This window comes from Dermacentor albipictus, chromosome 5 (genome assembly GCF_038994185.2).
Source record: "Dermacentor albipictus isolate Rhodes 1998 colony chromosome 5, USDA_Dalb.pri_finalv2, whole genome shotgun sequence".
In the NCBI taxonomy this organism is placed as follows: domain Eukaryota; kingdom Metazoa; phylum Arthropoda; class Arachnida; order Ixodida; family Ixodidae; genus Dermacentor; species Dermacentor albipictus.
In genome coordinates, this window is record NC_091825.1 from 92,076,253 (window position 1) to 92,093,398 (window position 17,146).

Genomic DNA, 17,146 nt, shown 5'->3' on the forward strand with positions numbered 1-17,146 from the left:
AGTTAAAGGCCCCAGTTTTCAACATGTTTTACTTCCTCTGGTAGAATAATTCACTCCTGCTTTTGCTGCTGCACATATTTTGTGTTGCCATCTACCAAACCAAAAGTGTGACATAGTACCTACATGAAGTAAGCTCGTCCATGGCATCGCTGTCTCGGCCATTTTTACCTGAATGTGCCAATGAACCCATCCCGTAGCCCATCTGTGGCCTGGAAGGGGTTCAGTAAAAGTCGGTGCTTCTGTTTGCATACTTGTTTTTTGTTTTGTTGTTTCTGCTGGCGAGGGTTAGCTGTGAGGGATCTCTTTCCTTGGCTAATAATTTCTCTTGGCAAGACTCTTCAGTTTGGGTGACATTCCAGCAAGGAAAGGGTGACATTTAAAGAGAGCCAGTCGAGCTCCTGTGCAAATACAGAAGTTGAAATAAGTGTGATTGCATACGTTCATTTATATTTTTATTGCCATTTTCAAACGGTTTCATATGCACCAGGTTGTGGCCAAATATGTACGTAATTGGAGGTTTCGCATGCAAATAATGCAAAAATGGTGACCTGACCATGTAGCAAGCAAGAAATGTCTAAGTGCAACACAATGCATTCGCCACCCTTGCTAAGGCTTGTTTTTCTACGCTCCTTCAATTCAGTGGTATTCACTGATTGACATAATTCTCATGAAAATCTAATTTTCAGGATTTCTAGCAACTTCCCTACAGTCTACTGCAAATTATTGAGTTTGCGAATCATTAACCTTGCACAGTACATCATATTCTATTCCATTGCAGTACATGTCCTTCTTAGTGCCTGTACATTAGTGAATGGCTTATTAGTTAGCTACTGAATAACTGTAATTTGCAGCAATGCCTAGGGTAGTCTGTTAGCCAAGAATGGGGCCACCGAGTAGAAGTATCGTCCCAGTACTTGGTGAAATACAGGAACACTTTTTGTTGTAGGCTTTGGTGCACTTCAATATGATGGCGTTTGCATGCAGTGTTAATAAACTGCTTCCATTATGTTGAACTTGTGCGGTATTGCCAAATAAGAGAGTGAAGTTCATTTAGCATTTTCCATGCTTTTGCTGCATATGTGCTTTGTTTAGGTCACTGAGCTGCAGAGGTTCAGCGAAGCACAATGACATTGCTGCGTCTGCCTCGACTATTTGCCTTTTTTTATGCCAACAACACCGTTAAACATTACGGAGGCAATCGTGTACAGAATAACACTTAGTTTCTGCTACGCTATAAACTAAGTCATCAGGCTGTGCTTTCAGAAAGAGGAGAAACAAAATATAGGAGCCGTGTAAATAAAAAGTTCCTTGAAAAACAAAAATGAGGCTCCAGTGTGAAAACTAAGTTCTGTGTAGTTAAGGCAGCTCAGCTGTTCAGCCGAGAAGATCTGAACGAGAGAATGCATTTGCTGGAAATTAAAATGCAAGCAGGTAAATTATGCATTGTGTGCAGAAAATCCTAAAATAACTTTTCGTTTCCCACTTGTTGACAGAAGCGAGTCATGGTTTGAAACATGGAGAAAAATACAATGCAGTACTTAGGGGCGTGTATAGAAATTAAAAATGCTATGCACAAAATCATTCAAGATTGTAAACTTCTCTGTGTGATATCTAATTTTTCATTTGCAGAGGAAATAAATGTGAAAGAAGAAAAACGAGTAATGATGGCATGTAATCATCGCTACATGTGCGCTCTTCTTATCACTTATATGTCATAAGCCACATTACTTCATCGTTTATAAACTTGCATTACAAGGTATGTCATTTTTTATGCACAGTAGCAATGGCAGTGAATGGCTTAGCAATGTATGCATGTGATTCTCACTAAAGCATAAATTTGTAAAGAAAGGCACTTGTAAACTTTCAATTGGTGCAGCGCAAAAAAATTTAATGTGGTCAGGATGAAACCAGACCACTATGATATCTTATAGCCTAGTTTTTGCTGCCTGGCATTAAATCGCTTTGAGGCAGAAAGGCAGTCTCCACATTTTTCTTTAATCTTTTTTTTTATTGCATGGGCTCTGATACGGCATGTTACAGTTGAAGGAATGCATTCAGGCCTTCTTCATGACCGAGCTGCATAAGTGGCCTGTGGAACTTACATCGCCCATAATTAACTGTTCGTAATCATTGGGCTGGTCTATTTGTATCTCTAAGCATTTTTCTCTTGTGGTTTTTGGCCCTGTACGCTGCCACAGCAGACACCGAGCATCCGCTTCATTTTTGGTTCTGACGACCATAAGGGTGGAGGGTGCAGAGGTGAAGCCCACAAATCACCATGCACTGTGTTTCTTGCATTCTTCAGAAAGTCGTCAAAATGAACTCTGAGCTTCTGCTGTGCGAGTTGCAAACCGATCTTTGTAGCCTACTGTGATGACTCAATGGCTACAGTGTTCTGCTGTTGAACATGAGGCTGTAGAGTGTCTATCAAAATTCTGCCCGGCATGGCAGTGGCTACTGTATTTCGATGGGGCAAATTACAAAAATGCTTGTGTACTTTGGTTTAGATGCACGTTAAAGTACCCGAGGTGTTCATAATTAATCCACAGCTTTCCACTACGACATCCCTCATAACCCGCTGAGCTGTTTCAGGAGGTTAAACACCACAATGAATTTTTAAACAGTTTTGTTCCCGGGTGGAGGTGTTATGCCAAGGGCAGCGTGTTCCAGATGCTAATTATATAATTTCACTGACCCGGAAGAGGAGTTGACAGGCAAGTGGGGAGAGTCGTAGGAGGGATGGTTAGCAGCAACTAACGGTGGCAAATGTGCGCTGAAATTGCAGCACTTGCCGCTGTAACGAACCGCGGTTCGATGGTGCGTGACCACGTGGCCGACGATGCGCAGCCAGGCGTGTCATCAGGGGCCTTGTCGCGAGAGTGTCAAGGGTGTGACACGTGCGTCATCCAGCAGACGAAGCACTTGTGCTGCTTGCCTGTTGACAGCTTGTGTCACCTGCGCTGCAAACAGTGGTTTATGTGAATTGACATTCTCTGAGCAGCAGCTTCCGCACAGTTTTGTAACATTGTGCATTCATGCGGCCTTCTTCTGAGATGGGGTGAGAGCAAGCTTTCCAGTGCTTTCGCACATTTGTCTTCTGTTCTCGCACAAGTACTGTCCTTGGCACACTGGCAGTGAACGTCAGCTGTACATTCGTATTCATCGTGACCTGTCACAATCAGCACACGGGGCTTTCTTCAGAATGTGTCTTATCGCTCGGTACTGTTGAAGCAGAAAAAAAATTCAGCAGCCTTTCTGTTTTATACCTTCAAGTACTGGCATAAACTTGGAGAAAATGTGGAATGCCATCTATTGGGGATATCAATTTTTTAAATCAGGAGGCCTGGTAGCAACAAAACAAAAACCAGTTTGTTCAAATTGCCATGTGACTGTCCGCTTGAAGCACTTTGCATGTATTCGTAGGCTTCTTTCAAACTAAAAAAAACACTTATGTAGCACATATTCGCCAAAAGGCTCTATCAGGAGTTTTTCATATTGCTCTATAATTTTCTCATTGACGCTATGCATTGAATTATAATATTTGAAAAGTTGAATAATTAATTAGGACTAATTATGTAATTATGTATGACCTGGAGAGGCAAAGCAGGAGAGTTGGTTTAAAGATTAATCTGCAGAAAACTAAAGTAATGTTTAACAGTCTCGGAAGAGAACAGCAATTTACTATAGGCAGCGAGGCGCTGGAAGTAGTAAGGGAATACATCTACTTAGGGCAGGTAGTGACGGCAGATCCGGATCATGAGACAGAAATAATCAGAAGAATAAGAATGGGCTGGGGTGCGTTTGGCAGGCATTCTCAGATCATGAACAGCAGGTTGCCATTATCCCTCAAGAGGAAAGTGTATAATAGCTGCGTGTTACCAGTACTCACCTATGGGGCAGAAACCTGGACGCTTACGAAAAGGGTTCTACTCAAATTGAGGGCGACGCAACGAGCTATGGAAAGAAGAATGATAGGAGTAATGTTAAGGGACAAGAAAAGAGCAGATTGGGTGAGGGAACAAACGCGAGTTAATGACATCTTAGTTGAAATCAAGAAAAAGAAATGGGCATGGGCAGGACATGTAATGAGGAGGGAGGATAACCGATGGTCATTAAGGGTTACGGACTGGATCCCAAGGGAAGGGAAGCGTAGCAGGGGGCGGCAGAAAGTTAGGTGGGTGGATGAGATTAAGAAGTTTGCAGGGACGGCATGGCCACAATTAGTACATGACCGGGGTAGTTGGAGAAGTATGGGAGAGGCCTTTGCCCTGCAGTGGGCGTAACCAGGCTGATGATGATGATGATGAATTATGTAATTAGGCAGAATGCAAAAAATTATCTGAGTACCTCCAAGTGACGGCAAACAGCATTACCATGGTTCTGTCCAGCTATGTGGCATTTGCACATTTTCAAATCTTGGTGCATGATAGTTGGGACACCCCGTATACGCTGCGTTAGCCTGCTGGGTTGTTAGGTAGCACTTGTGTGTTATTACCATTTCTACATGTTCTTGCACTTCTATGCTAAGAACTTTTGTCATAGTGCAGCCACTAAGCCAGTTGTCAACATTTCTTAAAGCACCAACACGGAGAAGAAATGGCACCTCTTAAGCTCTTTGTCTTGCGACTCGCACTGTTTTCCTTGCCTCTTCATGTGTAACCAACTTGACCATCCTTTAATACTCAAGGGCCCTCTATGGCAGAGATATTACTGTGGTTAGCATTAGCTTATGTTTATTAGGTTTGTTCGGGAGGTTTCTCAAGGTGGTTGCCGAGTACCTGATGCACCCAAGAAACCCTGACGCCCACATTCACGAATGTGCCTTGGCTCAAAAATCGTCCTAGGCTCCAGAGGGTGTTGAACTGTGACTCATGCAGACACTGCAGACCGAGAATTCTCCTAGGCACTTCCTGCAAAAAAGTAGCGACAACATGCCTCGACTGCCTTTGCATGATGCTTTGATGGCCTGCTTAGGAATTGTTAACCTAGGAATCACTGAGGATTATTAAAGCAAGGTGCCTTCCACACATAAGGTTTGGTGCTGCCGTCTGCATCTTGGAGCGAAAATGGAGTGCTGAGCGGAGGGAAGTTTATGAATATGAGGGTAATATATCGAAAGGAATTCTTGCTTTCAGCCTCTAAGAAGTTTGCATTTCTGAAACCAAAAATCAAGTGCGTGCTCATTTTGCTTCAGAAGTGTTGTCAGCGCATCAGTTCTGGTATAGTTGCTTTGCTGTCACTGTTTATTTATCCTGTACCCGGTGTAGTGCTGGCTTTTTCAGCACGCGTCGCCTCCCACTCGTGCTTTACCTGCATTCCTACGCTCATTGCTGTTCCTCAGCTTTCATGCCTGGACTTGCCATTGACGTGTGCTATTTGTCTGTCCGGCGCGCTGTATGTAGAAAAGCCCTGTGCCGGAGCTCGGATGAAGTTCCTCCAGCCAAGCTGAGCTGCCCAGCCATGAGCGAAGTGGATGCCCGTTCGTGCTGCAGTGTTGCCAGCGCTAGCTGTCATCCCCGGAGCAAGATGGATGTGGTCTGCGTCATTGACCTGGTGGGTTTAACTCTGCCCTTGTTTCTCTGACATTCATCATCACACCTCTATTACCTGCACACAGTTGTAAGGATACAGGTCAGAATTTCAGAATAGTCCCCAGCAGTATGCGCTTAGAGCAGCTGAATTAATTCAGTGAGTTGGGCAGCTCAGAGCAAGTCACCTTTTCTTGCACATTTGACTCCACACTTTGGGTGCAAAGGTTTCAATTGTATGGTAAAACGAAAATGCGTTTTCGAATTTTGTTCTTTAACTGCAGTGCTGATGATGTCACAGGCTTCAAAGTATTGTGGCAGATTGTTTTCTTTTTTCATTTTATGAATGAACTCCAATGCTCTTTTTGAATAAAGATTTTAACCAGCCTCTGCCAAGCATTGTTATGATGTACGATATCGCATTGCCCATTTCTCATAATGTCCTTTCTGGCTAGGCAAGCCTTTTTTGCTCACAGCAAGGCTATCCTATTTTCCATTCCAGAAGCCAGAAGGATTTTTAATTAATATTTCTCTTTTGTGCCTCAGTTAAGGGAAATGACTTGTGCTGTAGACATGTTTGCTTGGCACCACCATCTCGTTCACAGATCACTGGTACGGGTGCAGCAGGTGGTCGGTTGGCACAACGCAAGGCAGCGTACGAGGAGATCAGAAAGGCGTCCAACTGTGTTGGGGCCACTTTGCATGAGTTGCCCTTCAAGAAGCTTGACTTTGGGGAGACCAAGGTGCTCGATCTTTTCTACAATGCAGACGTGGCCATTGTTGACGTCTCCATCCAGGTGGGTGCTGCAGCATCTCTGGCATTTCTCAGATGATGAGGCAGTAAGGCTTCTGGAACACCACTCAGTCTAGCGTCAGTGTAAAGCACATGTGTAGAACCTTTCACAGTCGGGGAATATGGGCATGCATTAGTGTTCTAAGCAAGTTCTTTTCATGCGTTTTTGAATGTAAGAGCAGAACCCTACAAACGCCATTGTTGGCATCAAGAAGTGTGTGTGGCAGGCATTGGGAACAAGATGAAAATTTGGGCAGTGTATTTACCCTAGAGTCAGCACATCTATTGCAGTGTGCCATATGTTTGTATTTTTCATAGCTGGTGTCTCTTCAATGCAGGACCAACGTAACCCTCTCTTTTACCATCTGGGTGTGCGAGAAAGCTTTGGCATGAAGCAGAACATGATCCTCTACAACGACCACACTCCCGGCGAGGCATACTCCATAAAGGTAGAGGCTCGCTTTCATGAATTTTTCCATGTACCAGTGGCTAGGGGCCTTGTCTGAATCTCTGCATTTGGTTGATGCGAGAACATCACATGAAATGTCAGGTGTTCAGTAACCTTCCACAGTGGTGTGCCTCTTACGCCATGCACAGCTTTAAGATTTTATGATTCAATGTATGTAGTTACTCAGGAAGATGCTAATTTCTGGATTACTGCATTGCTTCAGGCTATTCTTTTTTTCTTTTCCCCTGATTTCAAGCTTCAACGTTTGGCAAGAACCACCATTAGGCAACTATGTTATGTGGGAAAGCCAACCTCTTCGAAGCAGGAAGTGCAGGTTTGCGATTGAAGGCACACGACTCAGTCCACCCAATGTGTATGGTGGTACAGGTATAATGAGGTGTAGCTACAATAAATCAAAATTTATGTGCCACATTCCCTCTCTGTCATATTTGTTTTTCTGTTATTTTCCTTATATTTGTGCTGAAATTCTGGTTGGCAGACCTTGTTATAACTCATCAGCACAGACAAGGCTAAAAGCCCAATACCAACATAATTACAGTCAGAATGGCTAAAGCATTGCTTGTTTGAAAACGCCTTTCTTATGTTTTAAGGTACAATAGCTTGGGGGTTCCCAAACTGGATTCTGTGCAACCCGGGGGTTCTGCAAGCGGCACTTTAAGGTTCCTTGAGCAGCCAAAATGAATCCGACCCCATCCCCCATCAATGGATATTTCTATTAGAGTTCGGATTTAACAGAGCCAGTGCATGCGGCATCTGCAGTAGTCTTCACGACAAAGACCATCGTGGCAGCGGCATTCAAGACTCGTTGCTATGGGATTCACAGGCCCCAATTTCATTTGTACTCATGGACGGTCTGAACGAAAATGAACGTGTGCTATGTCCTTCAAGCTTTTGAAACACTTTTGAAACTTGCAGCATGTTGGCTCATTGCCGACATATGACGATTGACTGTTGTTGTAATAATTGTGACGACACACGGACGGGAATATCATACGAGATTCGTGGTAAAGGCCTACTGGTGGGGCAGTTTCCATATACACAACGTGGTTTGATTGTGTACTGTCTTAGTTCCTACTTTGTCAGGAATAAAATGCGGTAACCACCACATCAACTCGCATGAGGCAAATTGCAGTCACACATGTCTGGGAGGCATGGATTTTTAGGATTAGCATTGCGGTCATTATATATTTCGATGACTATTCTACAGTGTGAATGACCTGGGGCATTTTTGCTCAACAACAAAGATAAGTTCACTTTTGTGCGTCCCATGTATTGTCTGCGTCAGGACTTAGTTTATGGCGTGGGGTACTATAAAGCGGTAGCCGTTTTCTTTGTGCACACTGCATTATGGAGGGCAGAGCTGTGTAAAAAAAAAAATGATTCGGGTGTTTATGTGCTATTCCAAGTTCTCCAGTAAAGGGCGATAGCTTTCGAGATTTGTTGTTGAAAGTTGACACGCTGAGCCATAAACATTTGTTTCATTCACGTGGCACTCATTCTGGACACTTTGTTTTTTAGCTGTTAAATTGATTAATCACAACATTCATTTTGAGGCCGTGGATAAGCACATAGCTGGGAAAAACAAGTAAGGTGGAGAGGGGGGGATTCGTAGCATTTTGTGATGGTAGGGGGGGTTCCCCAATGCCCAGAATGTTTGGGAACCCCTATACTGGAGCAACATGCATCTACGTGGCCTTATTACACAAATCAGGAATCTTCGTGGAGCACTTCGTGATCCTAATAGAATGGTTTAGCACAGTGCAACGGGCAATCCACTGCGGCTGTGGTGAGTGCCTCCCATAAATCAGACTGATGACTCGCTTCCTTGGCAGACAGTTTTACCATGCTTCTTCATCCCATGCATCTTACATTGTTATTTGTCTCCAGATTGCCTGTGCAAGCTACCCACTGACGACTTACAAGGTGAATGATGCTGGTGTCTGCGTCGTCACTGAAACACCTGGTATGGCCATTGTTTCTGAGGAAACAGTGGAATCCAGGCAGACCCTCCATGCCAAGCTGAAAAAGTTCCTCCAAGACATTGAAGTACAAACCAAGTGAGTTGGTGTACTCTAAGAATGTAACTTCCCGGTCCACTTGCAACATTGCTGAACTATAGGTGAAGCTCGGTGCATCAAATTTGGTTTTAATGACATTTTACTTTAAAAAAAATTTAATTGCCTAACAGTGTCTCATACAGATCGATGCAGAAAGTTCCTCATGACTTCAAACAAGTTCAACCTGGCATTTAATGAAGTTTTCGCAAACCTTTATCAATGCTTTTTTATTGCAAAGCTAATCTTTCCAATCAAATCTCTTGCTGAAAATTGTGAAGAAAACAAGAAACAAGAAAGCATGAATGCCACTATATTGAGGAGATATTGCAAACTGATAATTTGGTCCCTGTTACTGGTTGTGGCAGAGCCAAGGCTTTGATGTGCCTGTAGTAAGAAGCTGTTGGGGTTTCCTTGAGGTTTTGAAATCCTGCCAAATCCAAATCCGGTGCCATGTTATCTCATAAGTGCACACATTACCGGAATGCATGATTCGACTTAATGATGATCACCACTTCATCAAACATGGCGTGTTGCAAAGCACAACATTGTCTTAACGTGAGCTGTTGTGTAATGACATCACGCCTCGGACATACACTCACTGATTTTCCCATTTGTCGCAGTGTTCCCCCCTACAATCACTCTATTTGGTGGTAGGCACCTTGCTAGTGTAAAACCCCGGTTAGGCATCCCCCAATTATGCAACAAATGGATGGATTATGTGACAAATGGAAAGGATGGGGTAGCATGAACCAGGTGAACTCACCATACAGACAATGCATTAAAATCTTCAGTTACACGACACAAGATTACGTCATGTCATGTGTCATACAGTGACCCGCATGAAGCCAGGAACTCAATGATGAACTAATGGCAGATGCGTGAGAAGCACTGGACTTGGATGTTCTACAAGCTGAAAGCCACTTTCAAAACTAACAGCCTGTGTGTTGTGTCGGTAGACACTACAGTCGAAACCCGCAATAACAAAATCGCTGGGGAAAGCAAAACATTTCGCTTTTGCGGGAATTTCGTTAGCGCGAGAATGAGGCAGAAAAGACAGGGAAGGAAATTGGCTTGCAAAAAAAAAATTTATTGCAAAAAGTCAGTCAGCTTACTTTGCCGAGCCTTGCCTTGCAGCAATTTTACTGCTCTCGACTCGCACTGCCTGAAGTGGTCCATTGCCACGTCGTCATCATGCTCACCGAAAAATGATCGAATTACATCGAAGGCATTCAACACATCCCGCGGGTTCGCAGTCCTCTCTTGATTTGGTGTCTGCTGGTCGTCGGCGTCGTCGGCACCTTGGCAAATGCTACTTATGATGACCTCATCAGTCATCTCTTCATGGATGACAACACCTTCATCTACACGAACGAACTCATCGATGCTGAGGCCATCCGGAACACCATCTGTCACGGCAGAAAGTTAATCCCATGCGTGGGCCAGCGATGGCGGCACTGCGCCGTCAGCACTGTCAACTAGTGCACCTTCAGGCGAATCTTCTTGTGATGCCACTGGATCAGCGCATGATGCTTGCCGAGTGGCAATGAAGCCGGCATGATTAAAACAATTAGCTATCACGGCTGGCGACGTCGCAACCCATGCGGCGGCCATCATCTTAAGCACCATGAACATGTCCACTACGGTGGGACGGTTCAACTGGAGGTTCAGCAGCAGATGCTGAATCAGCCTCTCCTTGTAGGCGCACTTGACGCTACGAATGACACCTTGATCAAGTGGCTGCAGCAGGGAAGTGCAGTTCGGTGGAAAAAAAAAACCAAGCGCACGTTTCCCAGTTCCACGTCATCGACATGATGGGCACTGCAATTGTCCAAAAAAAGGCAGACCGATCTGCCTGCCTTCCGCATGTCCATATTGAAGGCCTCGAGCCAGCTGCCAAATATGGCCCGGGTCATCCATGTCTTCAGGTTCGCGGTGTACTGTACGGGCAGCCGACGATTTCCCTTGAAGCAGCGGGGCTTCTTACTTCTGCCGATTACAAGCAGTGGCCATTTATCTGTGCCGTCCATGTTGGTGCACAACAAAATTGTTACACGCCACTTGCTGTGTTTCCCCCCGCAACATTTCTGGCCTTTTAAGTCCAGGGTCTTCGATGGCAGCATCTCGTAGAATAAGGCCGTCTCATCTGCATTGTAAATGTCCGAGGGCATGTACTGGTCCAATACTTCCTTGTTGGTCAGCAGCCACGACGACGTTGTCAAGGGGTCGACGACTGCTGCCTCCCCGGAAATGACTTTGGCCACTATGTCGTGGCGGGCTTTGAAACGGCTCAACCAGCCAGGGCTAGCCTTAAAATCAGCGTGCCTGAGAATGCATGCGAAGTCCAGCGCTTTCTGCTGAAGAACTCTGCCAGACAGCGGCACTTTGTTGGCATGCTGTTCACAAAACCATGCAAACACCGCCTTGTCAACGTCTGGAAAAGCCGCAGCACTCACCGTTTTGTTTTTCGCACTCACACCATTTCCGAGCGCGCCGAGAATGGAGGCCTTGTTTTTCAGAACTGCGATATCGAACTGCACGCAATTCCAAATTCTTCGGCGACATCCATTTTCTTCCTGCCCTTTTCAGCTTGGGCAATAATTGCAGCCTTATCCTGCAGTGTCATAAATTTCCTCTTTTTGGCTGGAGGCGGCATCTTAGCAGGCTGTCAAAGCGAATGGTCCGATTGGCACAGTGACACACAGTTGACGCACTCTAGCACCAACGACACTGAGCACACGACCATGTGCGGCGGTACACAAAGCCCACTGATACTAAAGCGTCATCCGGGTTATCGGAGCCTTCACGTGTAGTAGATTTCGATTTGGCTGCCACGCACGCAGGCGTTTTGCTCCGCATTTAGCACAAGCTGTAATGGCACACAGGATTAAATAAAATGTGCTCACTGCGAGATCGCCTACGGTTCTCGTCTTTATTTATTTGTATCATTTAAATGCTAATTGCATTTTTGGCCCGGACACTGCGCAGTCACCTGTTGCTACGGGCAAACGACCACCATCATCATCATCGCTGTCGTCTGTCACGAGAGGTGGTGCGAGGATTTTTTTATTGTAAATGATGGCGGCGGCCACGCAAGTGTGCTGTGGCGGTAGTTAATGCAATTTAAGCGCACAACGAATGCATTTGAGCAGTTTCCGGACACAACTAGTGTTACATGAGTAGATTATTTGCGGACTGTCGTTTCAGAAAATTTCGTTGATGAGGGATTGCTATAGAAAAAAGTTTCGTTGTCGCGAGATAGGAAATGCATTGACTCCTATGGCTGTTCGCCGGGGATCCGAAAATATTTCGTTGCGGCGAGAATTTTGTTCCCTCGGGATTTCGTTACTGTGGGTTTCGACTGTACACTGGACTCGGGGGCCAGAGGGGAAGGGCCAAGACCTAAGGCGCATACTGGCTGCGAGGCATCAGAGCGCTGAGCGGCATGTAAGAGACGCGCAAGCTATTTAGGGCGGACAACTGTTTCCTACAGTATGTCGCTTTTAAAACTTGACACAACAGTCCGTATAGCTCATTGCTTACATAGGACATGATGGGGCTGGGCACGCTCACATGCATTTCACAGTACAAGTGCGACATGGTGACTTGGTACATATCTGTACTGGGTAGTTAACTTTTGCAGTGCATGCATGTCTACATTTTCTTAAAGAGCACTTTGACGTGCGCAAGGTGCACTGCGGTCTCGCGTTCAGGCGATGCAGGCTTTCAGGGTTAGTGTTGAAATCTGTACATCGAAGACTATTCTACAACATGAGCGACTTGCAATATTCGTGAGTAGAAAATAAGTAAACTTTTTTTGCTTTCGACACTGCCTTGGAGAAGCATATCGGTAAGTTCACGCTTTTCATGACCTTGGGAAACTGTCCGAGATGTGCAGGGATCACAGATAAGCTTCAGATAGGCATATTTTTATGTTTGGAATTATCAATATATTGAACTATTTCGTGATACCCTTTGAGTTTGATGCAGTTAAACCTTGATATAATGAAGTTGGTAAAATAGGCAGTTTCCTTTGTTATATCAAAATTCGACCTTTTATACAAGTAAGTACAATCGCCGATCGATTTTTCTTTAATGGAAAGGGGCTGCAGAATTTCCCAAATTATTTTTTAGGCAATATAAAAAAGAAAATTTTAATGAGAAAGCAATTAATTTTGATGAATGTAGGTGTCAGCAATAAATGATACGGTTTCATGCCACGTCGATGATATATTCAGATCGGCGGTACGAATTAAGTGAAGCCAGCCACGCTTTCGCATGCACTCAGCCCCCACGGCTGATAGCGTCATCCGCACTCGGACGCTATCATGAAAAGCGCCGGCAGTGGGGAGTGAATGCTTTGTATGTCTCATGCTCCAACAGGTCACCAAAACTCGTGATTACGCAACCTCCAGTACTAAATGTGCAGGAAGACAGCTTACTTAATGTCATGCTGTCTCGGCACGCCCACTCTTTGCACACATGGCAGATTACTCTTAAAGCAGTGCGTGTGGCTGTGAACGCGCTCAGCCGCACACTTTCAGCCGTGCACAGCCACGGCCGAAACGCATGGCAGAAATCGAAACGCGGGCCAACTTACCCCCTACTCCACCCCACCCCTGCCCTCTCACACGTGCCTGATCGCGTTACTGCGAGCTTGCTCCCCTCTCCCTCTTTCTCCTTGCTCGCGTGGGAAGGCAGTACTCATGAAGCCACCATATTTCTTGTCTCACCCTAGCACACTTTCCCTTGCACCTAAAGCACACAGCGTGTGGGACGCCATAGGATCTTATCGCACTTTGACTTTATATGGGACATGATGCTTAGGGGATCATTCTTGTTATGTGGCGCTCAATCTGAGAGGTATGTTTGCAAGCAGCCACTTGTAGTTCAATCATTTGAGCATATGCACCCGTGAAAGTTTCCATTTATTGTCTCAGGATTCCTTTGTGGCGGCAGTGAAATTTCGTTATATTGAAATCACATACATACACACTTCGTTATATTGAGGTGCTAAATACATGGTGTTCTATGGACAAGAGGTCATGAAAAGTTAAATACTTCATTATATTGAGAATTTAGTTATATTGAAGTTCATTATGTCGAGGTTTTACTGTATATCCGGGATCAACTGTACAATGATTTCGCGCGGTCCTGAGAAAGTAGTACTATAATCGTTGTTCCACTGTATATTCAGAGCAGAACTTGCAGGGTTTCTTGTGGTTTGTGGTGACATTGTGTGAGGCAGCCTGAGGATGCATCCTTCGCAGGCTTTAGTGGCATAGCAATTTCTCACCTGCTGTACTCTTGGGTTGCGCGAGGTTTCACGCACTACGTATTGCTATGCAGAGCCCACATGAAGGAGAAGTTCCTTGCTGACCTGCGGAAAGCACGCGAGAACTACACCGGTGAAGAACTCGCCAAGGTCAGTAGTAAGCCCCTGGTAGAAACAGCTTACTTACGGTTTGTATTCTGGCTCTTTGTTTGTTGTAAGATACAAAGAACTCGTGCACCTTTGGTTCAGGTTTACCTCTGTGGCTATCTTACCTCCCACTGCACTGAATAACTGGCATTTTGCATGGCATTCACAGTCTTCGAGGCCATGTTGGCGGCAGTTACTGTCACTACCACAATCGCTCTACTGTTAGGGGAGCTTTGACCTTTACCCCTCCATGTTGTATGTGTGGCTGTGCAGTCTTCTATTCTGGCAAGAATTAAGCACCTGTGTAAGTGCCATTGCTGCGATTAGCTGTGCTAACAGGGAAATTGGATAAGAAACCCAGAGTGATACATTGAGAAACATAATGGGTGCCTTTTAGCTATCAGTTTATGTAACATTGATTCATGACAGTGTTAAATACTCCAAGCTCTACTTAGAGGGCAGTAACATGAGGGTGCATGTCAAAGTAGGAATCGGTGATTAAGACAAATTTGCGAAAAGGAGTAAGAATCTTTACTGGCAGGAATGACGCTCGCTCAGCTTCTTTATTCAGTGCGTTGTGGTTGGTAAGGCAATGCCAGCATTGGACAGTGTGCAGAACAAAATAAGATTTCGGAACATCATGCTGCGTGCTCGTTTGTAGGATCATGGCATTCAGATGACCTGCCAGCAGTCACGTGATACTGCACCTTTCATGAGATACACTCGAACCTTGTTATAAGGAAGTTTAAAGGGGAGCATAAATTACTGCCTTATATCCATTGGTTCGTTATGTCCATTATTGCCATTTAATGCAATAGATGCCTAATGGAGTGTACAATTGTAGACGGCATTGCGACCCGTGGAACCACACATGGCCACACGTGCGATGAAGTTTGAATAAAACAACAAAAGAATCTTCGGCGTTTGGAACATGTGACTTATCACCTGACGCAACAACCTTTAGATAGCTGCCTTCCCTTCAGTTGCGATAGTCTTTCGCGTGTGCTTTCCACTTGGCTCATCGTGGTCCAGCAGCACGTGGCGCACAACATGGCGCTACGCCTTGTAATCGAGGAGGCAAGCGCACTTCGCTGGCTTGTCTTGGCTGGGTCTTGGCCTCCGAGATCGCACTGATGCCAATGCAGTCTCGGAGGCCATGCCCAGCTGAGCTAGCCTGCGAAGTGCACTGTGCAGTACAAATGATTGCACTAATCTTTAACACCACGCTGCGCGGCTACACGTGGTGCAGCTTGCACAGACAGGTGCGCAGCTAAGCACGGTGGTGAGAAAGACCAGTGTTGCTCGACAATGTATTCGATGCGGAAACGTGGGGGTTTTGAACTGCCCGAAACCCGCAGAAAGTGATGTACTCAGCGCGCAGCGGTCAGCTTTTTCTTTTTTCTTTTTTTTTTTCGGAGGCAAATCTAGTTTGTTTTATCCATTGACAGGACATTTTCACTTTGTTAAAACAAGGTTTTAAATACATGGATCTAGGTTTTAAATACATGGATCTCTATGGGGATTTCGAAGGGAATGCCATTTAGTTTCTTATATAGATTATTTAATTATATCCTGTTTCATTATAAAAAGGTTTGAGTGTACTTCAGTGCCTACGAAGGATATCTAGGAAAGTAGAATGTGTATCAGAATTAAGCTAACATGTCCCCAACGTCACTGATTTCAATGCAAGTTCCACTTGCATTGAAATTGCATGAAGGGTAATGAAAGCAAGTTAACTTATGCGAGCCACTCCATAAAGCTGGCTATCCTTGCATAAGTATGTTAGTATTATTGTACAGATTGCTCTCTCCCTCATTTTTTTTCCAGATGTTACGAAATTTTAGGAAGCGGCTGGATGACCCCAACATCATATCCGGTGACGTTGTACTGAGCATGCTCATATCCTTCAGAGACATTCAGGTTGGTTTCTTTGTCTGTAATTTTCCTTGAGCTTAACGGAATAGTGAATAATATACTTGCAGAACTAGTACATGACCTTTTTATTACCATGAACCTGCTAATGAAATGAAACCCCTTTCTCATACGAAATATAGCATGAGAAATCGGTTCTTTCTAACTGTGTGGAATGAGGCTCGTAATGTTGACATTGCATGCGTGCCTTATCTGTTTCTGTGCTGTTTCGGAAAGTCGTTCAACAGTGAGCCGTAAAGCTTATGTTACGTTTTATCACTTTTGAGACATGTTGTTTTTTTTTTTTCCGTCGCTCATTCTAGGATTATGATGCAATGGTAAAGCTGATGGATGACCTACAGACAGTGCCAAACATGAAGTTCACATCAACACCAGCCATCCAACATTCATATGCATTTGCCTTAAATAGGTACGTGTAAGCAGTTGTGCAGTCCTGTAAAGGAATGCAGGCATTATTTTTGAAGGTACTGTGAAGGGTGAGATACCAAAGTGTATGAGCATGTTAAAGATGTGCTTTTAGCAAGCTTGTATAGAAGGCAGGGCTTTTCGGGCTCGAAATGAATTCTTCTGCTGTTTTAGCAATGTGGCATTGGTGGGCCATCAGGTGTTTTGTAATCACTTGAGCCATGGTTCTTGAATTTGGCTTCGTAGAAACACCTTAAGGTTCTTTTCTGTTTAACTGGGGTTTCTTTTTATTTTTTATTACTCTTTGCCAAAAGTAACATTTTGAACTCTAAACATTGTTGAACCCTATGGCCATCACACCTAGCATTGAGTCTACCGAACAAAAGGCAGCTTTCTTTTTCCCTTAGTAGCAACAAAACCATATGGCGTACACCAATTTTTCATGAAAACACACGAAAAAAAACAAAGAAAAGATAGAAATATGAGCTGTACAGAAAATTTATTATACACAATAGTAGTTATTCAGGTATTGAATCTCAACTT

General features: G+C 44.5%; 1 protein-coding gene across 11 annotated transcripts in view; it reads left to right on the forward strand.

The window, feature by feature from the left end:
• Positions 1-17,146, forward strand: part of Ask1 (apoptotic signal-regulating kinase 1) — a 113,466-nt gene that overhangs the window by 8,889 nt on the left and 87,431 nt on the right. For 10 of the 11 annotated variants that reach the window (XM_070538579.1, XM_070538581.1, XM_070538580.1 and 7 more), the window contains exons 2-8: positions 5,403-5,553; positions 6,134-6,325; positions 6,660-6,770; positions 8,678-8,847; positions 14,194-14,269; positions 16,094-16,186; positions 16,501-16,607. In XM_070538579.1, coding sequence (XP_070394680.1) covers positions 5,403-5,553; positions 6,134-6,325; positions 6,660-6,770; positions 8,678-8,847; positions 14,194-14,269; positions 16,094-16,186; positions 16,501-16,607 — 900 coding nt within the window. Of the gene's footprint in view, positions 1-1,629; positions 1,757-5,402; positions 5,554-6,133; positions 6,326-6,659; positions 6,771-8,677; positions 8,848-14,193; positions 14,270-16,093; positions 16,187-16,500; positions 16,608-17,146 lie in introns of all 11 variants that reach the window. The other variant, XM_070538583.1, reaches the window with a different exon arrangement.